The sequence below is a fragment of the Brienomyrus brachyistius genome, chromosome 1, assembly GCF_023856365.1.
Source record: "Brienomyrus brachyistius isolate T26 chromosome 1, BBRACH_0.4, whole genome shotgun sequence".
NCBI lineage: Eukaryota > Metazoa > Chordata > Actinopteri > Osteoglossiformes > Mormyridae > Brienomyrus > Brienomyrus brachyistius.
The window spans coordinates 7126185-7150031 of NC_064533.1; the positions used below are offsets into that span (position 1 = coordinate 7126185).

Consider the following 23847-nt stretch of genomic DNA (forward strand, 5'->3'; position numbering starts at 1 on the left):
CTGAAGCGTGTTAACTGAAGCCTAGGATTAGTGCATTCAGTCACCGGATGGGAAGATTCAAGCAAATCCTGCATTTTTCACGTGACAAAAGAAACACAGTTTCGGCAGAAAAGGGACGTCACCTTTTCTTGCCGTTTTAGCACAAGGTGAAAATACAACAGCTTCACATGCATCATAATGCATCCGTTGCCTAGCGCCTGCTGTCACCAGACTGCTGTGCGCCATTGCTGCTAAATGGCGAATTTATTGGTCTTAGTTAGGAATGGGGAGGAGGTTTAGCTGGGAGACATTTTTAAAAAGAACACATCGACCCGGATTATGGATTATAGTCCATTTACATTTGATCTCGTGACTCCCATAAGCATGGTGAATGAAATCACAGCCTGCCGACTGACCGATTAATGGCAATCCGTGGAGGTACAAGTGGAACCAGGTAGCAGGGGCTGTTAGGTTGAATATAAGGGTGTGATTTGACTGGACTCCTCTAGTGGCTAATGATGTTTAAACTGTAGACTGTGAGTAGGGTGGCCCAGCAAGTGGGCCAGTGTTTTGGGGTTTAATTCCCAGCCCCAGTTGTGAACGTGCGCAGTTCGCTTGTTCTTGAGGATTTCCTCTGGCTTCCCTGGTGTCCTGCTGCAGTCCAACACATGTAGTCTAGATAAATCGATGTCCCTAAGCTTCCCATCGTGAGTCCGTGTCCCTGACGATATGGCACCCTATCCATGCTGGGCCTTGTCCTTTCTGAGATAATCTCCAGGGTCTCCATGACCCTGTAATGGAAAGTGGAAAGTGGACAGTTGACTGGATGGATGGATGGGTGGGTGGATAGATGGTGGAATGGATGGATGATGAATGGATGGATTCATGGTTATGCAGCACAAACACATTTTCTATGATACTAGAAGGGATAATGTGAGAATAAGGATTCCACCCTAGTGTGGGGTTACTGCTGACCGCACCTCAGCCAGTACAGTACAGTAACATTCCAGTCCTGGGTACAAAATCAGGCTTAAAACACAGCTCAGTATCAGATTATGGCTGATTACCTGACAGCATAAGTCAACTTGGTCGTAGGATCTGTCCCTACCTTGGCTGTCATTTCCCCATTTGGCCAGCAGGTGTCACTGACCATTCTATGCTCCTTGCTGTGTTTTGTAAGTTTAACACTCTTCCAGGTCCCTAGTATGTTCCCCTGCTACCCAGGTCGCCGAATAGTCGAATGGCCTAAACAGCCAGTTGAGATCTGTGCATCCCCGTGCACCCCCATGGTTATCAGTGTCCCCAGTGTTTTTATGTGTTTGTGTCTATATTTCTGAATGTGTTTGCCGTTGTTCTTAGTTCTCCCCACTTTTACCTGGTTCTGTTATTATGTTTTGCTTCACCTACTTCCCAGTACCTGATAGTGTTCATTTCCGACTGTTTGCTGCATCGTTAACTATCCACACCTGTTTCTCGTCTAACCCTCATTATCAGTGTATACATCTGCCTAGCCTGGTCTTGTGCTTTTCTCAGTCTTTGTTTCCTGCATGATACCTGGATGTGCCGCCTCCCTCAGCCCTGCCCGATGTCACTGTTGTCTTTGTTCCATCTCGTTTCACTTTCCCGCCTCGTGTTTTCACCTCTTGTGCTCCCTGGTTAATGTTCAGTTCTGCTTATAATAAAATCTCCTTCGTCACAGTGCCATGCTGCGGGTCGTCACATGGGCAACGCATCACAAAGCCATTGACCGTCATGATGATTGGCCAGGGGCAGAAGGGGAATGTCAATATTACTCACTATTACTGAGCTATCAGTCTGACAAACTTAGACTCAAACCTAGCAGTTTTGATCGAATAAGAAGCCTAGGCATATGCTCCTTAAGTATATCTAAAAGGCGAGCGGTGCTTTTACAGATGAGTGGTACATACCTTTAATGGCCTGTTAGATTAGCTTCATCCAGATTTTAATAGCCTCTGTATGCTTTTCTTGCAATAATGAGACATGGGATGAAGATCAGGGGTGTTACCGAGAGACTGTGTACAGTACATCACATCATAATGCTGAAATGTAACATAACTGAAATCTCAGGCGGGGTCATTAAACCCTGCCCCCCCCCCCCCCCCAAAAAAAAAAGAAAACTATGCCTTTGCACTGTACACATGTATTATTTTTTTTCTGAAAATTGGAATGTCCATTACTCTTGAAGGGGTTATGGCAGACAGACCCCCCTCCCGCAACATGTGTGCTGCCGTCTTCTCTCAGGCTGCGGGATTCTTTGGGCTGCCCAGAGGAATGTCAATCACCTGCACCCCCCGCCCACCCCCTCCCAGGCTGATCATGTGACACAGCAAGGATCAAACCCAAATCCCATCTCTGTATCTCGTGCCAATGGGTTAGCCCTAATACAAACACTGTGTCTTAATGGGTTTACTTGTAATGAACATTTTCATTAAAGGTCGAGAATGGGATAAATAGGTAATAATGAAAAGATGGAAAGACTGACTGTCTAAGACACGTGTAGCCTAATGTACATACATTGCATAATTATGCTGGAAAAAATGATGAGAACTACACAGATCATTAGTTTCATTTAGCGGCAATTAGAAAAAATGGTTACATATACAGGAAAGATAAAGTAGACCTATCATCCGTTGTCCTGGGAGCAAATAATTTGAACATTTTTATTACATGAAATCGATTGGTATGATTTAATCACCATGTTTTGTGTGTTGTGTGTTGCAAGAGTCTTCAGCCATGGAAAATTTTACAACAAGAAGGAGGTTTTATAACTAGAAAAATGAAATTTGCATAAATACCTTGTTCAGGAAGAGAAAAAAATGTCGAGCAAACGATGGCCGTGTTCGGCTTCTGTGTTGTAAACATCAAACAGGAGTTTAGTTGCATCTACTTGGTGGGATCAGCGAGTCACGTCTTTGAAGCCTTATTAAATCATCACTTGTTCTGACCAATGATCTGGGCGATTGGTATTGACATCAGAATGGTCACACAACGCCACACCCAGCAAGGCATTTCTGCTCTACTGGACTAATGGGACACACCGTAGTTACAGATAATTTCTCGCTATTGGAACAGTGCTTTTCTCATTAATGTGCCCGAGACAGTGGAGGATTGACTGCACTTGTTTATGATTGGTTGCTGTGAGACACCGCTTCTGTTCCGCTTGACCTTGTGGGGCTGGCTTATTGTACACAGAACACATGGGCAGCGTGATGGAGAAGGGCTTCCTTCCCTGGATGAGGAATCAGGTGACTGTGATCATTCTGTACACCTGCAGTTGTCCCTGCTGTAGATGCAGACCACTCTATTCTGCTTTGTATTCCTTTTTCATTTTCATTGTTTTCTGAAGCTTCAGTCCTCTGCTACAGCTTCTGTGCTTTTCGCGGCTACGTTTCGTGGTGATTCCATCTTGCCAGCTTCCTCCTGACTTCCTTAAGGTGGCCATTCCAATTCAGTCGGCCCAGACGTGTGTTTCCCAGTTTCTGGTAACGTCCCCCTGTCCCTTATTGACACAATTAACCCGGTTCCATGGCCGTCCTCTTAAGCTTTCCAGAGGAATTTACTGTTTGTAATGGTGCAGCACCTCACCAAGCCGAACGCTGGTCTTAATGCCACCGATTCAAATGTGGGTTGTAGTTATAGGACTGGAAGCCCGAAAATGATAAGCTGACGTTTAGCCAATCAGAAAGCATCTCTTGATAGTTCCTAATCTCTGTAGCCACTTGTCCTGAGCTTCGCTTTCAGTGCCATCGCCTAGCGGGGAAGTGCTTCATCTCCGTGCTCAGAGAGCCTATTTCCGGCACTGTTCCCACGTTATGACTTACGCTGGAGCTTCTGCAGGGGTCATCTGGATGTCAGATCAGGCCTGGGAGGGTTTGCTGGCGTGAAGTTTAGTCTTGTGACAGCATCAGAATTGGCCTCTGGAGGACAGCACATGTCATTAACGCTCGATTATTATATTTTCCCCTAGTTTCTCACACTAATTGGGCTGTCTCATACTTTGTATCAGACTTGGCTCTTTTGTGGTGGCATGTGACAATAGTTCCCATCCAAAACAAGCCCTTTTGGTCATAACACAACTATCCCAATTAATTTTCATAACTGTCAGAATCCTGCTGACCAAACAGTTGATGACATTTAGTCAGATTTGGAACGGTGAGAGAGCACAAGATATGGCGGCGTCGTCTCGATCTCCGGCGTGTGGATTATCAGTCATCATTCATATAAAACCTACAGCAGCTCCCCAGAGACAGGGCCAGTAGGTCAAACTGTAACTGGGCGGGAGCGTCCTCTTACAGAGACAGCTAAGTCTGTCATGTTTCTCGTTGCTAGGGTAGTATAGGCAGATGTTTCCATAATACCTATCAAGTTTTCTGGGAACCCCAGGATTCTGGAATAAGTTCACAGAGGGAGTGAAATGAATTCTGGGTAGCCTGAGCCAAGCCTTTCTGGAGAAGGAGTGAAATGAATTCTGGGTAGCCTGAGCCAAGCCTTTCTGGAGAAGGAGTGAAATGAATTCTGGGTAGCCTGAGCCAAGCCTTTCTGGAGAAGGAGTGAAATGAATTCTGGGTAGCCTGAGCCTCAGTATCTGCGTGTTAATACCAGTCTGTCCTAAAGCAGTAGCATCTATCGTAACTTATAACTTTGCTCTACCGAGTGAATCTGGCTTCAAACTGAGACTGGACCTCTATGCCGAAGAAGCAATTCTGAACAACTAACTGTAATTTTAGCCATTAAAAGCTAGCGCCACTTGCAACATGACACCTTGCATCACTTGCAACCTTGCATCGAGCCCAATGACAGATCAAAAGCAATTTTCAAAGCTGTAAGCATCTCAGAGCAAGATGCACATATAATCGCTAGTGGAGCACTGGTACCGCGTGTAAGCATGTGGAAGGTGGGAATCCAGGAGAGGACCAAGAGCCACAACCTGTCCTTCTGATCTAAAGACTGACCTTAGGCATCAACCCTACAGGCAAGAAGTAAGCGAGAAACTGCCCTTGACCGCATCTGAAAGCCTTAGAAGCACAGAGTAATGACTGATCCATGTGTGATCAACACTCTGACAGCACACATTCCACCTTTAGAACATCTCTTTTATTTGAAAACATTCGAGAGAATGAACAAATGAGTGTGTTAATACCAGTTAAATGCTTATTCACATTAAATCTTAAATTCACATTAACTCTATAAAAGTCCTGTCATACCGGCAAGTTCCGTAAGGCAAATGCAAACATATATTTTTCTTACAGATATTAAAACCTCTGCATGACACATAAAGGTCTGGATCTTACTGGAAATCCTTCGATAATGTACATGTTTACCAGTCTTTTTTAGGTAAGTGGTGTTATTATTAATCTGCACAAAGGTGGAAGTGTATAGTTACTGTGAATTTCACCGGGACAAGCTCTACCAAGATTCAGGCTTAGCAGTCAGTTGACCATTTTGTCTTTCCCTGTTTCTGTAGTTTCTAAGTTTCCATGTTACTCTGCTGCAGGACAGAAACACGCACGGCGTGTGATGGGATTATGGAGTGGGCGGACCCTTAGCAAATGACATTCAATGAGGATTAATTGAAAGTAATTAACTTGGGAAACAGGAACACGAGGGAGGTAACAGCTGCATGATTTGAAGCAAGAAGCAAAACGCCAAAGCAAAATGATGAATTTAGGCCTAAAAGACAGGAAATGTACTAGTAAATGCAGCGTTCACTGCGATCGATCAGTACATAATCTCACTGTTGGAAAAGGTCGCCTCTGAACAGATTTGACAACATGAGCCCTCAAACTGAAACTACTTGGATATTAGATTCAGTCACTCATTCTCCAAATTGAGTAAGATGTTCCTGACTCTTGTAGGTTAAAGTATTGTTAATGTTATACACTCAGGCAATACCAGTTAAGAAGAATTGCAGTGATGTATCTATGTGCTCATTGAGCTTTAAGGGAGATAGTGTGGTTGGTGCAAGCTAGTGGAAAGATAAAGAAATGAATTGTTTTGCTATGTGTACCTTCTCATTTGAATAATAACCTCCTCTAACAAAGTCAACGAGTGATGTCGTCTTGAAGAAGTTGATTAAGGTCACCTGTAGTCATTTTCCGATTTACGTTAAAAAAGCAGAAAGAAAGCAAAATTGTACTGCTAGTAGTTTATTCGGAGCTCACAAGACACTTCATAAATGTAGATAATTACATTAGAGTAGTAATTAAATTGACTACTATCATGTGTCTTTGCCAAAGATGTGATCACACAGAATGTTTGGGGATCGTGTAGGTGTTTGGGTCACTACACTATGGGTGCGAACAGACTTTACACAGAGAGGGCAAATCCGACTCGGTTGTTCTGACGATCATATACAGAGTAGTACTGCCTCAAGAAAACATCTCCCAGAATCCAAAGGGGCTGGCCGTTCTGAGAGGGCAGGTAGGTGGATGAAATATCTACTCTGCAGTATTTATTTCCACCGTTGTATTCCTGGGGTGACAGATCGGAAAAAATTACCACTGTGGGAAATGCTTTTGTTCTAATAGCATTTTGATGAAAAGCATATTGGAATTACATCAATCCATTAATCTTTCGTAATTGATTATGGATCCCAGTGCAGAATCACAGCATCAAACTGGAATTTACAGATAGAAATGGTTAGTTTTTCCACACAGATTTGCTAAGCGCTTACCACCATGATGTAGGCTGATGGAGGTAGGGGGAAGTTCATGCCGTTGATGTTGAAGCTCAGGGTAGGAAGGTTCGTTGCTTGACAGCTGACATAATACTGTGAAATGTGGCATTGACAGAAGAATGTGGTTAAAGACAGCATTGCATGTTCAAGAGAGAGTGTTTTAAACCTGAGAACATGTGACAGTGACAAATATTGCAAATAGATACAGAGTTCGTTAATTCGATAGGCTAATGTGTTTTGTTGTCGATCTTTTCTTATAATTTCTTATCACGGCGACATCTCAATTACCCCCCCATTCTGGTTGGCTTGGGCACCAATAGACTGCATCAGGTATCCAAGGTACTGCTGGGGGCAGGTGAGGGCAGAGGTGCCCGTATCCACGATGGCCTGGCAGCCCTCGCTGCACCAACTAGTGGCGCGGTTGTTAATCAGGAACCTGCAGAATTCAGATAAAGAGAATCTCAGAGTCAGTAAATAGAGATGTTAAGTAGTGCTGTATCATATCTTCAGACTCCAAAGGAGAATTATTCATCATTAAAGAGAAGTGAAACAAGGAGTACGAAACCCATTGATGGCGATCTGCCAGTAGACTTCTGCGGTGACAGGAGCCCAGTAGATCTGGCCCTGGTACTTGGTGGTGTCGACTCCACCGAATGCCACCTCACTGCCCTCCTCCTCATTTCTGGCCAAAGACGTGAAGGTGTGTCATCAAGTTAGGCAGAGAAGAAAAAATTTTACTCTTCAAACGGTCAGAATTGTGGACTGCTTCTTCTTCGCCATTTCATCATCAAAATATATTTGACCAGTGTCAAAAGAAATATAAATGAATTTGAGCATATCATCGCTGTCCAGTGAAAAGCCATTATTTCCGAAGCTTGAGAAAATTGTTGACGGTGTGGCAAATATGTCAGTGTCAACAAGATATAAACTAATCTCACTTTATACTCACAATTAACAATGATGTTCGTTAGCTAGCTTTTACAGTAGCTATCAGTGTTAAATTGTAAAAATTTGTGATATAACGTAATCCATACAAATGACCATCATGAATGCAAACGTTAATTAGTAGAAACATAAATACTAATTACAGAGATAATATCATGAAACGTCTTTTCATTGGTCAATTCGATGTCAAACAGTATGAGTGAACATCAGAAAAAGTGCATGGTTCATCTATGCTAAAATTTCCCAATCGTCAAAAAGTAGACGTACACAATTTATAAGATGATATTAGATATCACACAGGATTGTGCAACATTGTTTGCTGTTAAATGGATGTCATGACCCAATGAAGGCGCACCGATAAACATTACCGGGTCAAATAGAACGCAAATATATTGTACTGCAGTAAGTCCTGTCGCATCATGTTGTCCATAACGGGAGTCGCTTGACCAACAGCCATGGAAGGGTATGAAAGGCCCAAGATGCCATCGAAATGGGCTACGTAGAAGGTCTCGCCCGGTTCACTGGTGCTCAGCCCAACGTCTTGATTACGGATGACAATGGCTCCGATCTAATGGAGACAAGCATCATAATATCATCTGGACAAGAACTGCAGTCATCACCATATGTCACGTAAAACCAACAAAAAGTGAAGTGAGCATTGTTGAATTTAAGGGACTCCAGTTTAAATTAAATCTAGAACTTACGCTGACTGTGTCATAGCCCAGGGTCGCATACAGGCTTCCAGAACCATAGGAAAGGTAGATGTCTTGCCCTTTGCTGTAGTAAGTGGAAGAACTTTTGGGGTCAAATTTCCTGTGAGCATCTGGAGACAAATGACATTGTTATAATGAAATTCAATCGGTAAGATTTTCCAATGGGGAATCGACTATATATGACAAATATATAGTTGGAATATCAACAACTCACTGCAGGCCTCGGAGTTGCAGTAGACAGAGTCCACCCAGAGATTAGCTGAACCAGTGTCGAAGAGGACTTCAAATGACTGCGCAGGAGTTCCTACGCTGATTACGCCGTAGTAAGTTGTCTAGGAGGAGACCACACCAAGTCTTTCATCACTTTTCAGCTTTGCAGATCATAACCTAGACTTCAGTGCTCACTTGTGATTGTGATCTAGCACCCATTGTTGAGCTGACAGTACCGTGTAGGAGCACTTACATCAGCATAGTTGAGAAGAGGTTCAATGATAGATGAAGCCAATGTCCTGTAGGGCTCGTATTTGAGACCCGGATCAACCAGGGGAAGGTTGACCCCTTGCTCCCTCAGATGGGACCTGATCGACTTGCCCTTCTTCAGAGGGATTCTGGGAAAAAAACATGGAAGATGCTTCACTGGTCTGAAAGACACGTTATTACAGTTGCTTATCTAGAACACTATGTCTGAATACCATGTCTAGCTATACAGGTAGTTGAGTCTGGGAGAGTTTTTAATGATCTACTTAATTTATGATTTGAAGTAGTAAGTAGGCAGACCTAGATGTTGGTCCTCAGACAGGCGTGATGGGAAGCAGAGAAGATGAAGAAGCTCACCTGACGAGTCCCTCGGAAAGAGCCACACAAGCCAGCACGATGAACAACCACCTCATGGTCACTCTGATGGCAGATACATCATCATTAAGAGCCTGTGTCTTTATATATCCACTGCAGGGTTCTTTTATCAGGTCAAACATGGCTCCTAATCTCAATATTCCCACAACTTTCCATTTGATCTGGATATACTGAGCTCTGGAGTTGAAATAGAACACATATAAAACTAATAACATGAACTCATAATTGCAAATAATAGCACCATTAGTGATAGAGAGCTATTATACACAACTGATTTGTAGATCAAATATAATTCTATGATAAAGTCATGTTAGATATGTATAAAAATTAAATGGAAACAAATTTTGGTGTTTCCTAATCTTGCATGTACCTTTAGGTATACCTTAATGGATAAGAAATATATAACGCAAAAAAACTGAGGTCACAGACAGCATTTCTGCTCCATAAAAAGATATACGCTTGTTTCAAATCATTAATATACACAAAACATAATTTTTTTTTTGACTTGACTGATTAATCCGATTCTGCTAAATCTTGCTCATATTTAAATTGCAATGATTTATTTTTACTGAATAAGTATTATATATCACAAGTTCAACAATGAAATTGACTAATGTATAGTATAGTACAGAATAACTCTCGATAGCATGGTATAGTATGGCATGGCATAACATAACATAGCATAGCATAGCATAGCATAGTATAGTATAGTACAGTACTATTTTGGTGACATACTATTCAACATGCAGTCTGAGATTTTTTTGATCTGGCAACTGCGCAAAGCAGCTGTTTGTTCAGCAACATAATGAATAAAGAGTTTCACATCCTGACAAATATTGTTTATGAAGAGAGTCTAAAATAACTTAAAAGTATGTTACTACAAATTTCAGGGTTCCTTGGTTTTATTGTCTATAATTATAATGCCACCATATCATAATTATACCACCAGCAACAAAATGTTTTTGTTTCCAGGATTGTACATTTATCATTACTTACATTTATGTAGGTTATCAAGAAATGTACGTGATTAAAAAAACAAAGTAAATATCTTGTCAAGGTCACATTTTATCTTGTTTAACCTTAATATTTGGAGTCCTTATCTATCAGACAAGGTCTGCATGAGCTGAATGTGATGGAGTCAGTAAAAGTATTGTGCGAATATAATAATAATAATAATAATAATAGTAATAATATTAATAATAATATGGCACGGTGGTGCAGTGGTCTCAGATCTCTAGGACCAGGCTTTGTGCCCCCGCTGTGGCATTTATGTAGAGTTAGCATGTTCTCCCCATGTGATCATGGGGCTTCCGGTTCCCCCACCCCCCCATAGTCCAAAAACATGCTGAGGTTAATTTGAGTTACCAAATTGCCCGTCGGTGTGCCTGTGTGAGTGAATGGTGTGTGAATGTGCCTTACACTGGGTTACTGCCCCATACTGGGTTGTTCTCATGTTCTCCCTTGTGCCCATTGGCTGCGGACACCACATTTCTCTCAGAGGACGAGTCAGTGCTGAGTACTAAAGCTGAAGTAGGAATCGCAGGGAAATTAATTCTGCCTGATGGTGTCTTCTGATTGGCTGATCACCAGGAAACACAGGAATACAGGAAGGGATGCAGAAATTCACATTCAAAATACATTTTATTGGCAGAACAGAAGCTACTTGTTTTTTTGTTTTTCTTTTTTGCGAACACATGGCAAATGAATGAACAAATACAAATAAACAGTTTCCGGTTACACACACTGTGCACCAGATCGTGTCAGAAAAAGATCGGCTGCCTTACTGACACGGCTGTCTCACTGTATGTAGACAATGACCATCACATTTTTTAACAAGTTTATTTTTTTTTTATTTTGAGGCAACCAAGGTCAGCAGTAATGTAGCCTATTTTGGTTCCTGTTTCCTATAATTAGCATGGGGGCCTTTAGTGATTTTTCATGGATGAGCACACCAAGTCACAAGAGTTATATTTCATTTTTAATTTTAACTTGTAACTACAACCATGGGGTGAGTGTGTAACATCCCATGATATCACAGGAGTTTCACCGATAGCATATCAGAGAGATGATTGGAAGAGTTGAGGGTGTATTGCCACAGTAACCCAAGTAACGTTGTCGATGTGTGTTAGAGTAATGAAGTAATGCTGTCGGAGATTGGGGAAAGTCGCTTGTCTGATTACATTTAATGCTCGCTTGTCACAATCTAAGAGTTTCTTCTTATGTCCTTTCCCCTATAAAAATGTCTTCTCTGATGATTTTTGGACAATTTGGTCAGGTATTATGGCTGTCCCTCAACACCTGCTACGGATATGATTGCTGCCTCATTTAAGATCATCTATCCCTCAATTAATCCATCCATCCATCCGTCCATCTGATTATTATGGAAATTGATTTTGGGGTCCTGGAGCCTACGCCAGGCAGCACAGAGACCGGGTAGGCATACATTCTGAACAGGTCGCCGGCCAATGGCTGGGGATACGCAGGCATGCTCAAACACTATAGCGAACTTTTACAGTCTAGTTGCTTGTCTTGGGAATGTGGGAGGTGACCCAGGGGGTTTTGTGATTTCTGTGACTGGCAAATGTAGCTAGAAAGGATAAATCTGACAGCTAGGGGCAGAGCTGGAGCACCGTGGCACAGGAGAGAACCCGGGACATCATGGTTTGTGGGGGCAGCCCTGAACTGATCCTTCACAGGAGGCTGGAGGCTGGTGCCTTTCTGTGTTTTTTGAAGGAAGCACTGAAACATAGATCCCATTATCTAGAAGATGGAACAAGGCATTTAAGTGTAGTGATATTTAGTAACCATATGGGTCCATTATCCAGTACATTGGAACTGGGTGTCAGGGTAAACATAAATATCGTTAGAGATTGTTTATTCCAATTGTGAACAATTCATCATTTCCAGCTCTACTAAACAGGACCAGAAATACCAAACAATGATGTGGAGAGGGGATGGTTTCAATAGTGATTTGCTGTGAAACTTTCAGTTGTTTCAAAGACATTCTGTTGGGCAGCATTAGTACAAGTTCTGAAGGGCCTGCTGATGTTACCACCCCTTTTAACCCCGCCCACCGTGTCGCAGTTATGGATAACTGCTCACTGGATAGTGTCCATGTCTCACAGCCATACAGCAAGACAGGGAACACCAGGACTCTAAATACTTGGACCTTCATCCTCTAGAAAATATATCGGTAACGCCACACACCCCTTTCCAGCGACCTCATGACCCCCCATGCTCTTCCAATCCATCTGCTGACTTCATAGGAAGAGTCACCTGACACATGAATGTCACTGCCAAGGTAGGTAAATCTCTCAACAAGGTTGAAATTCTCCCCGCAGACAGACACGCTACTGATGGCTGCACCCAAGAAGTCATTAAATGCCTGGATCTTAGTCTTTATCCAGGACAGCCGCAATCCCAGACACTCAGACTCCTCACTTAGTCTCTCGAGAGCCCCAATCAGACCCTCTATTGACTCCACTGAGATCACAGCATTGTCGGCAAAGTCAAGATCAGTAAATCTTTCTTCACCGATGGATGCCCCACAGCTGGACCCCACGACCCCTTGGCAAACCCCAGAATCAACTGGAAAGAACGCAGAGGTTCTCCCTCTACTCTGCACGGCACTCACAGTACCAGTGTATAAGCCGGCCATGATGTCCAGTAACTTCAGGGAGATCCCGCAAAATCTCAGAATGTCCCACAGGGCAACTCTATCAACTGAGTTGAACACTTTATGAAAATCAACAAAGGCTGCAAAGAACCTCTGCCAATATTCATGCTTGCACTTGATGAGAAACCTCAGTGCAAGGATATAGTCAATGGTTGACTTCTTAGGCATAAAACCAGACTGTTCCAGTCGCTGACAGGCAAGCAAGTGATCACAGATACTGTTAAGGATGACCCCAGCAAGGACCTTACCCGGTACTGAAAGCAGTGTTATCCCTCTGTAGTTGCCACAATCCAGGTGATCACCCTTCCCTTTCCAGTCAGTTGGGATGATGCCTGACTCCCAAATGGAAGCAAAGATTGTCTGCAATGCCAGGAGGACAGCCTTATCACCAGCCTGGAGAAGTTCACTCTGGATACCACAGATCCCTGCATCCTTCCCTACCCTCCTTCCGTGCGTAATGCTTCAATTCCTCTGTAAGCAGGACATGGGTCACTAGACCACAGATGGTGTGTCACCTGCTCATGGATTCGTCTAACAAACGCCTCCTTATCTGCCCTCAGACTCCTCACAGCCGCCCTTCTCAATTCCCGGTACAGCTTGGAGTTGCCACCAAGTTATGCACTGTGACTCCCCTCCATAATATCTAGGATGCCCTGCGAGATGAAACACGTCCTTCTGGGAACACCGGCAACACTAGCACAATCCTCGGCAACCTTCAGGCTCTTATCATGGAAGGTCTCCCACATCACATTAGAGTCAGCAGCTGCACCCAAGTCTGTAAGTTCTTCACACAAATTGCATACAAATCATCAGAAACCGCTTGATCTTGGAGTCTGGTCAGCCTCGTTCTCCTAGTAGGTGATCCAGCCTACTGGATCTAAGCTGAATCTTCGGAGTAGCAACAATAAGGCTGTGGTCAGAATTCACAAACTGGGCACTTCTGTAGACCATGCAGTTCTGCTGGAGTCTCCAACATCTGCCCAAGAGGATCTAATTGATTTCCTTCACGGCACCACCAGTACTGGAGTACCAAGTCCAACGATGCGGCTCAGGGCATTGGAACCAGGATCCAGCGACCTGTAACCCCTGACCTTTCGCAAAGTCAAGGAACATGGAACATGGAGCCGCTTTCATCGTGGTCTCCAGACCCATGAGGACTGACACAATCCTCATGGCCAGTGCCAGTGGTCGCACTGAAGTCACTCATGACCAGAGGAGTGTCACCTCATGGGCACCCTTCAACCACCGAGCGAAGAGGCGAGTAAAATGTCTCCCTCAATGAGACATCACTCACTGCGGTTGGAGCAACAGAGAAGACAGTTTGGCTCCAGCAACAGCTACTCCCTGAGTATGGCAGCCATCAGACCGACCAGACCAAAAGTAGGTACACCCACCTACAGAGACCTGACCACTCCTCGGTCTGCGCACCTCAGAGAGTGCTGCCACCGAAACATGGAGTTTAAGAAGCTTCCCCTACAGCAGAGGAAGATGGTCATCTTGCCAGAGAGACAAGACATTCCACACGCCTACCCGGATGGGTCGCCTCAAACTGGGACCCAAGTGCCGCCATGTAGCAGGCGACGCCTCAGCACCACAATAGCCCCGCCCCCCTGCCCCCCCATAGTCCAAATTGCCCGTCGGTGGTTGCTGCCCCATCCTGGATTGTTCTCTGTCTTGTGCCCAAAGGCTGCGGACACTGCCCTCTCCCCCTGTACATTTATCATTACCTAAATTTATGTAGGTTATCAAGAAATATATGTGATTAAAAAAACAAAGTAAATATCTTGTCATGGTCACATTTTATCTTGTTGAACCTTAATATTTGGAGTCCTTATCTATCAGACAAGGTCTGCATGAGCTGAATGTGATGGAGTCAGTAAAAGTATTGTGCGAATATAATGGGTCATAATAATAATAATAATAATAATAGTAATAATATTAATAATAATATGGCACGGTGGTGCAGTGGTCTCAGATCTCTAGGACCAGGCTTTGTGCCCCCGCTGTGGCATTTATGTAGAGTTAGCATGTTCTCCCCATGTGATCATGGGGCTTCCGGTTCCCCCACCCCCCCATAGTCCAAAAACATGCTGAGGTTAATTTGAGTTACCAAATTGCCCGTCGGTGTGCCTGTGTGACTGAATGGTGTGTGAATGTGCCTTGCACTGGGTTACTGCCCCATACTGGGTTGTTCTCTGCCTTGCGCCCATAGATTCAGGACACTGCCCCTCCCCCGCACCCCCTGCCCCATGACCCTGAATTGGGCAAGTGAAGTGATTACAGAAAATGGATGATAATGACAAAATAATAATAAATAACCACTCCACATATCTATATACTGTCAGACCACTGCCCCATGCTGCTTTGGCTACAGTAAAATGATAGATAAATAAAATATGATATTTTCATAGATGTGTGTCTTAAGAAAATGCAACGAGATGATGTGCCATTAGAGATTGTTTATTCCAGTTGTTAAGAATTAATCATTTCCAGCTCTACTAAACATTTCTACTAAACAGGACCAGAAATACCAAAGAAAGATGTGGAGTGAGGATGGTTTCAATAGTGATTTGCTGTGAAACTTTCAGTTGTTTCAAAGACATTCTGTTGGGCAGCATTAGTACGAGTTCTGAAGGGCCTGCTGATGTTACCAACCCTTTTAACCCCGCCCACCGTGTCGCAGTTATGGGAGGGAAGGAGGTGTGTTCACTGTGTGTTTGCTGTGTTCACATGTTAGCATGTCATGCATGGAAGTGGACTGGATACTTTAGGCAACTTCAGCAAATCCCATCCGGTTGTTTGCACGGTCATAGACAGAGTAATACTCCCTCAGGAAGACATCTCCCAGAATCCAGAGGGGTTGGCCGTTCTGAGACGGTAAGTAGGTGGATGAAATGGCCACCATGCAATATTCATATCCATTCTGGTTTTCCTGGGAAGATTGAAAAGAAACAAAAGTCATTTTCTTTCAAGAAGTGAGGTTCCAATCTTGCATTCATGTAAACGCAATTCAGGGCTATCTGACTTCAATTTTATTGATGGCTTACTTCACAGTTTCCTCAGCCCTTTGGATAGGAATATGTGGAGCTCATTTCAGGTTCTCACATGTTTCTCATCACCATCCGGAAATTGTCCATGAGAACCCACTGAGAACGTACCTCAGAGATGTAGGCGGAGGGTGGCAGAGAGAAGTCGACTCCGTTGATATTGAAGGCGATGGTGGGAAGGTTGTTCACTTCGCTGCAGTCAACCATGTACTGGAACAATAATGATTATCCATATAAGAATGTATAATTATTACGGATAAGAACTTTTTAACTATTTGAAATGGACATTTAAAGAAAAACAAATTCATACTTCTGCTCTTGTTCCTTCTTATAATCGTAATATTATAATCGTAGGATAACAAATTGTAATGCCCCCCCACCCCCCCCCCCACCGCTGTCTCTGTTATTCCTCACCCCAACATTTGACATGGTTGTCATAGTTATCTTTCTATATTCATTGGCTTGTGCATTTGTCATTAAATCAACAGATATAGCTAATAGCTATAGTTTAAATAGGCTGCTGTTGTGTCTCTTGTATCTCAGTCTTTTCTTACAATTCCTTATCCCTGCGAGATCTGTATTACCTCGCCATTCTGGTTGGCTTGGGCCCCAATACTCTGCATCAGGGATCCAAGATACTGCTGTGGGCAGGTAAGCTGGGAGGTGCCTGTGTCCACGATGGCCTGGCAGCCCTCGCTGCACCAGCCTGTTGCCTGGTTGTTGATGAGGAAGCTGGAGAGGCCAGATCGCCAAGTCAGAAAACAGTAATGGACTGACAGGAAGATTTAAATAAGGGATAATTTAGGATAATTTAAATAAGGGTTAATGCATGTGAAGTGGTTCTTTGCACATTGAAAAACATATAACACACAGCTTATCCCACTTATACTACGTTTATTACACATTTGCCTTGCAGGTTTGTACCTAAACGTTTTATTTTCACGTTACAAGCCTAAAGCACTTTCGTTTTTCCACTTTGTTTCCGTTAATTGATTTACTGCTGTGACTCACCTAGCTGGAACTACATGTACAGTTATAGAAAGTGACTGCACACCCTTCTGACCACTCAGATTCAATAATCCAAAAGTGCCATTGTATAATCAGCATTATAGCACAGTAAAATGTTTTATCCAAATATTCATAGGGGTGGAATAAGTTTTAAATGGGTACAAACCCATTGATGGCGATCTGCCAGTAGGTCTCTGCGGTGACAGGAGTCCAGTAGATCTGGCCCTGGTACTTGGAAGTATCGACTCCACCAAAAGCCACCTCACTGCCCTCCTCCTCATTTCTGTCCAGGGACATGAAGGCAGTCAGTGACAGTCATTCATAAACCTTCAAAGAGCCATCGCTGCAGTCTATCAGTTTCATTTTCAACTTTTTATTGTCACATGTTCTGAGGAACACAGTGAAATTCTTATGGCACAGTTGCAGGGTTGAGGACAGGTGCTGGGTAGAAGACAGGTGCAGGGTAGGGGAGAGGTGCAGGGTTGGGGACAGGTGCAGTGTGGGGGACAGGTGAAGGGTAGAGGACAGGTGCAGGGTAGGGGACAGGTGCAGCGTATGGGACAGGTGCAGAGTAAAGAACAGGTGCAGGGTAGAAGACAGGTGCAGGGTAAAGGACAGGTGCAGGGTAGGGGACAGGTGCAGGGTAAAGAACAGGTGCAGGGTGGGGGACAGGTGCAAGGTGGGGGACAGGTGTAGCGTATGGGACAGGTGCAGGGTGGGGGACAGGTGCAGGGTAAGTGACAGGTGCAGGGTGGATAATAGGACAAATAACAGACCAATAAGGAATATTAGAGTGTAATTCTGAACACTAGACAGATTTAGTTTGCCGTACCCAGTTAGGTAGAAGGCAAAAACGTCCTCCTGGAGCAGGTTATCCTGCATCATGCTGTCCATCACAGGGGTCTGTCCTCCGGCAGCAATGGATGGGTAAGACAGTCCCAGGATACCATCAAATGGAGCCACCACCCAGTTCTCGCCAGGTTCACTGGTGCTCAGGCCAATCTGCTGTTCTTTGATGACAATCCCCCCAACCTGGAGGCAACAACACAACATTTTCTTGTTGGTCAAAGTATCCGCTTAAACCCCACTGGGGTTGTGGGGGCCTGGAGCCTATCCTGGGAACCCTGGGCAGGTGCCAACACAGCTCAGGGTGTGGCCAAAGTATGCATATGTCAATAAAAAGGGAAAAGGTGACAGTCGCATGAAAATTAGCATTTTTAAAAATGACTCGATTTGACGGCTCAGACTCACATTGACCGTGTCATAGCCAAAGACACCGTTAAGGCTTCCAGCTCCATATGGAAGGTAGAAGGTTTCACCATTGCTGTAGTAGGTGCTGGACTCTTTGGGGTTAAACTGAGTGTGGGACACTATAAAAACAACGTTTTTTTTTTTGAGATTTTTCATATATGGAGTACAAAAATCTTTTTGACACTAAGAATAAAAATGGCAACTTTGGCCTAAACTTAAGACAAAATCAGAAAAAAATGAGTTTAAAAACAACTTTAGCATGCTTTTTAAATAACCTGTCAATTATACATTCAGAATTCATAGTTAATGTGATATTTTCAGCCATGAAATACCCCCTCTGGCAATATGCGTTTTCTGAGAACATAGATTTGGCTGTAAGAGTATAGCGTTGAAGCTTTGAAGACGCAGACAAGGTAAAACGAGAAGTTTAAGGTGAGGTTCTGAAGATGGGCGATGAGATATCCACGAGACTTACCGCAGGCCTGAGTGCTGCAGTAAACTGAGTCTACCCACAGGTTGGCTGAGCCAGTATCGAACAGGACTGTGAAAGACTGTGGTGGAGTCCCGGCCGTGATGGGTCCGTAATATGTCGTCTAATAAGAGCCGACATTGTACCCCATTATCCTCAACACCTCAGACTGCACCCCGATACTATTCATTTTGTGGTTGATTTCACGTCTCTGCTCTCCTTGACATGAAAGTAAGGGATCACTTACATCAGCATAGTTGTTCAAGGGCTGAATGACGGATGAAGCCAGGGATCGGTAGGGTTCGTACTTGAGGGCTGGATCAAAGTTGGGCAGATGCACCCCTTGCTCCCTCAGACGGGACCTGATAGACTTGGTCTTCTTCAGAGGGATTCTGGGAAAAAAACACATAGACAGACCTACTTTGCTGGCCTTAACATCATGTTAACATTGCTGCTTATTTAGAACGCTATGAATGACTGTTTTTTTTATAATATACTTAATTTATGAATTGCAGAGAAGTTGAAGAAGCTCACCTGACGAGTCCCTCAGAAAGAGCCGCACAGGCCAGCACGACGAACAGCCACTTCATGGTCACTCTGATAGTAGATGCATTATCAGAAAGACTGACATGTCTTTATATATGCACTGCAGGGTCCTTTTATCAGGTCAAACACGGCTCCTAATCTCCATTTTTTCCATAACTTTCCATTAAGATACAAGGACTAAATATGTCGGTCTGCAAATAGGTCCATAATAAAGCAGCACATTAGTGATAAACACACTTTAAATGGTTTGAACAGCAAATACTTCTTCATTATTTGGCACATTATCATCAACAGAGCTTTACATTGACTCGTACTCTTAAACAATTCTATCTTTCACTTAAAAAAAATGACCTATTTTTTCAGTTTCATAAAGACATGGTATTTAAGCTAATACAGTAATACAGGTGGGGGCCGGTGGTCAGTGATGTACTTTGTTTCCAAAATATGTCACTATCGTTAACTCCAAATCAAAAGGCCGAAATATATAAAGGCAAAAATCAGAAATGCCTTCCAAAGGTGCATTTCATCTATCCTTTATAAATAATTATTACTTTTATTGTTATCCCAAAGCTGAACAAGCCATCCTAAAGAGGAGTGTAGCCCTCAGGATAAGAATCTATAAAAACAGAGGGATGAGATGATTGTAGAATTGCATGAATAATGTTATTGACGATGTGGACCTTTGTAGCAGTGAACAATGTGTGATATTCTCATTATGATCGTTATTTTGCTGGTTGGAGGTGATGAATTGAGCTCCATGGACGTCCCAGTGTATAGATCTGAGGTGCTTCACAGCCTGAGGCGTATGATGGATGACCTATCGATGTAAGGCCATCACTTGCCATGTTTCAGGGCCAAGCAGAAATCGTTGTGACCTTCTCCTAGACGGAAAGCCGGCCCCATGCAAAGCCTTCTCACCAGCTAACGGACAACCGTCGGTTTCATTCAAAGACAAGCCACGTATGATTTGTGGTGGCACAAAACTGTTTTAAAACTTCTCTTTCTTCATTTGCCTGTGCAGATGGATTCCTATCATCTCACCCCAGGCAGAATAAACTGGAGTTCCCTGGGGGGGGATCAGCTGGCTGTGCAGAGTTTTCCTTTGCTGGTCCCTTCATACTAAACAAGGCAGGTTGGACCGTGCCAAAGCTGAACCAATATGCAAAATAGTCCATGTGTCCTGCTGAGCTATGATTGGTTCTTGGGTGATGCAGGATGCAGGATATTTGACCAATAGAGGCTTCTTTTATGATAATGACCGTGATGACAATATGTCTTTGACGTCTTGGTGCTGTATCTGCAATGGAGCTCTTTGTTAACGATTGTCACATTACACCCAGCCTCCGTTATCAAGCCTGCGCCTTAGGGTTTAATGCTGCATAGATGCTTAATCCCTGTCCAGCTCCCTGGCAACACTGCAGTACTCTGGTCAGTTCCGATGTGCCGTGATTGGTCAGGAAGCCGAGTGAAAGTAGCATCTATCTGCTGCACTTAACCTGAGCTCATTAACGATGGGCTCCCTTCTCCTGAATCATCTAAGGCTGAAGCCGCAATAGATGGATAGACAGCACGACGAAAGAGAAGCAGTACTTCTAAAGGCAGCTCTGCACAGTCTAATGTATTTCTGTCTCAAGACTAAAAAGGCGGTGGTTTGGGGGGGGGGGGGATTTTCATCATTTGGAGCTGTCAAATACACTCCAGATGTGAGTATCGTCCTTCCCCAAGCAGCCCTGAAATAAATATAATTTATGAGCAGCTACAAGGTGAGATCTAGGCAAACGAATCATATAGAGCCCCACCCAGTCCAAAACTTTGTGATTAAGCACCCCACGGTCCACTGCCCTCGCCCCCAGTGCCTGGCAGCTGGTTGTTAATCAGGAACCTGCGCAGGTCATGTACTCGCAAAAATTGCCGAGTCAGGAAACAGAGATGCGACGATGTGCTAAAAATGCTGATCAGTAACAATAGACACTATTAATTTTTTATCCTGAGACTGACAGGGGCAATGAGTCAAACGTTCTGAGGTATAAGCACACCCATGTTACTCCGCCAGTACATCTAGGTGGAGACAGAAGTTCTCTGTCTCTTGGGTACCACCCAAGGCCCCCACAGCACCCTGCTTGTCGCCTCTAGCCAGCAACATAAAGGCGGTCAGTCCCACTCAGCCACAAAGATATTTTATTCATTACTGATAAAGCAGAGATATTAGGGTATAGAAATTGAATAGACGGCGATAGTGTAGCTATTCTAGTACATAAAAAGAGAGATTGACCAGTGCTGCAGATGTTGGAGGAGCATGATGGATTAGACTTACTGTCGGGGTCCTTAATTTATACAGTAAAAAGGACCTTAAAAGGTGCCCTACCCTCCCAGAGCCCGTGTTGAGCTGCAGCCTGGACAACATGCCAGTCTGTCAAAGGGCATATTTACACACACAAGCTCTGGGGCGTTTCGAGACGTGCAGGCTACATGCACACCTAGCGGAAGGTAGACCTCAAAGCCCCCAGGGAAGGCGCAGTGTAAACTACATTTCAAGGTTAGTCATATCTGTACTGCAATTTATCTTATCAAACTTATGATGTTAGGTTAGTTGCCTGGAAATCCTCAAAGGCGTGTCAGACATATTCAAGTTATGGGTCACATTTAACATTGCATGAAGTTCCTTGGCATAGAATATATAAGTAAATTAAACGTGAAAAATGTGGCTTCTCCTGTGTCTGGGTCTGAGTGTGCATTCCCTCGACGGAGTTGCTTATGATTTTGCTGTCTGTAAGTTCATTTTTGATGTCGGCCTTTTTTGTCTGTGCCGTTGTATCATGGCGCAATGCCTCAGTTCACCTGCTTCTCGTTCCAAATGCTTTTTTGTTTCTTCCTTATTCCCAGTAAACACCCCAAATCCTGATTTCCTACCAGCCCTTAACTGCCACCCGTCTGGTACCAGTCGCCTGTCGGGCTTCGGTTTATCTGTAATCCCCTGTACTTCCCCCGAAATGGCTGTTTTGGTTTCATCCCTTCAGATCGGTCTCGCTATTTCCATTCCCAGATCGGATCCCTGATCCTCCCAACTCCTTGTCTCACAGCTCTGTTCTCCATCTCCCTTGTCGTCCACACAGACAAGCTCACGACATCAGTCTGGAGGAGTTTGATGATGAGGATTTGTCCGAGATCACGGATGACTGCGGAATCGGGCTGAACTACGACTCAGACCCCTACGACAAGGTGAGGGCTGTTCCCTTCGCGCTATCAGCTCTGCAGTGCCGTTGTTTCCCAGCGAAAACCATGGAAATTATGCTTCTCTGCATCCTTAATGAGAACAAATTATCAGCTTAAATGGACCGTTTAGGTTTGTTCAAACACAGATTGATCAAAGGTACATTAGCATGAGCATTAAACAGAAAAAGGTCTTTGAGGTCACTGGCAGGTAAAGGCTTTTAAGAATTAGGTAGATGCCATTGAAATGCAATCAGCCAAAGTTATGTTTCTAGTCATGTCTTATACTGTAATGAATAATTCATACATGTACATAGCCTAGTTTTGTAGTATACAGGTGTCAACAACATCATTAATAGCTCTGGTTGTGCACTGATGATGAGGGTAGTGACAGTATTTGTTATTTAACCCCGTTCTCTTATAGACAATGCTCTGTTCAGAGAACAATATTTCCAGAGCTGACTGACCAAGTACCAGCATATCACAGGCACAATCCGGAGGGCCGTGCCTAGTAACCGTGAATCAGCCAATCGCAGGATTGTACGGACCTTGTTTTAATATCAAGGTCACTCTGAATAAGAAATCTGCCAAAAACATGAACACCACTCACCTGATTATAAGAGAAAATGTATCTGCTGGTGTCATTTATTTCCATTATTCTTATTTAACTTTAAATCAAATTGGGTTTTATCAGCTGCCGTGGACTTCGGCTGATCTTGTCAAAAGGGTTTTTCTGCGACTCTGTTTTCCTTCTGTTCGTCAGAAACAAGCAATGTGTGGAGATCATGGTGTTACGGACTCAGCTCACCCTCACTAAGAAGGTGCCTTGACGAGGGTGTGCACTTTGTAGCTAAGTCCTCCATCCACTAAAACACATTTATGTCCAAACCATTTTGCTGCAGAGCGTGCTGGGGGTTGCCAGCAAACCACATAAAGCGAGAGATGTGACACCTTTAAACCTGCCTTACACCATTATGCTGGGGGTTGCCTGCAAATCACATAAAGCGAGAGATGTGACACTTTTAAACCTGCCTTAAACCACTATGCTGGGGGATTCTGGCAAACCACATAAAGTGGGAGATGTGACACCTTTAAACCTGCCTTACACCATTATACTGGGGGTTGCCTGCAAACCACATAAAGTGGGAGATGTGACACCTTTAAACCTGCCTTACACCATTATACTGGGGGTTGCCTGCAAACCACATAAAGTGGGAGATGTGACACCTTTAAACCTGCCTTACACCATTATGCTGGGGGTTGCCTGCAAACCACATAAAGCGAGAGATGTGACACCTTTAAACCTGCCTTACACCATTATGCTGGGGGTTGCCTGCAAATCACATAAAGCGAGAGATGTGACACTTTTAAACCTGCCTTAAACCACTATGCTGGGGGATTCTGGCAAACCACATAAAGCGAGAGATATGACACCTTTAAACCTGCCTTACACC

The 23847-nt window shown here is 43.8% G+C and overlaps 3 protein-coding genes across 3 annotated transcripts in view; 1 reads left to right on the plus strand and 2 right to left on the minus strand.

Moving 5' to 3' along the window:
• Positions 1–23847, plus strand: part of mapk8ip2 (mitogen-activated protein kinase 8 interacting protein 2) — a 50332-nt gene that overhangs the window by 3189 nt on the left and 23296 nt on the right. Inside the window, exon 3 of the mRNA XM_049016033.1 lies at positions 22297–22402. Within this exon, the coding sequence (XP_048871990.1) occupies positions 22297–22402 (106 nt within the window). The remainder of the gene's footprint in view (positions 1–22296; positions 22403–23847) is intronic.
• Positions 6307–9224, minus strand: LOC125744356 (gastricsin-like). Its single transcript, XM_049016071.1, has 9 exons — positions 9169–9224; positions 8798–8942; positions 8549–8666; positions 8326–8444; positions 7990–8189; positions 7242–7358; positions 6965–7112; positions 6677–6769; positions 6307–6471 (listed from the first exon to the last, which is right to left on the minus strand). The coding sequence occupies exons 1-9, from the start codon at positions 9222–9224 to the stop codon at positions 6307–6309; spliced, it is 1161 nt and encodes a 386-aa protein (XP_048872028.1).
• Positions 15630–19227, minus strand: LOC125744349 (gastricsin-like). Its single transcript, XM_049016060.1, has 9 exons — positions 19172–19227; positions 18885–19029; positions 18644–18761; positions 18169–18287; positions 17750–17949; positions 17084–17200; positions 16494–16641; positions 16021–16119; positions 15630–15794 (listed from the first exon to the last, which is right to left on the minus strand). The coding sequence occupies exons 1-9, from the start codon at positions 19225–19227 to the stop codon at positions 15630–15632; spliced, it is 1167 nt and encodes a 388-aa protein (XP_048872017.1).

What these genes read in the sequence shown, in the direction of transcription:
- LOC125744356 (XM_049016071.1), bottom strand. Translation starts at nt 9,224, where the DNA reads ATGAGGTGGTTGTTCATCGTGCTGGCTTGTGTGGCTCTTTCCGAGGGA. An exon ending in TGGGCTATGACACAGTCAGC is followed by an intron (nt 8,190 to 8,325) that starts GTAAGTTCTAGA and finishes TGTCTCCATTAG; the next exon opens with ATCGGAGCCATTGTCATCCG. An exon ending in AAGCCAACCAGAATGGGGGG is followed by an intron (nt 6,770 to 6,964) that starts GTAATTGAGATG and finishes CACATTTCACAG; the next exon opens with TATTATGTCAGCTGTCAAGC.
- LOC125744349 (XM_049016060.1), bottom strand. Translation starts at nt 19,227, where the DNA reads ATGAAGTGGCTGTTCGTCGTGCTGGCCTGTGCGGCTCTTTCTGAGGGA. An exon ending in TTTGCCTTCTACCTAACTGG is followed by an intron (nt 17,201 to 17,749) that starts GTACGGCAAACT and finishes GTCCCTGGACAG; the next exon opens with AAATGAGGAGGAGGGCAGTG. An exon ending in AAGCCAACCAGAATGGCGAG is followed by an intron (nt 16,120 to 16,493) that starts GTAATACAGATC and finishes TTATTGTTCCAG; the next exon opens with TACATGGTTGACTGCAGCGA.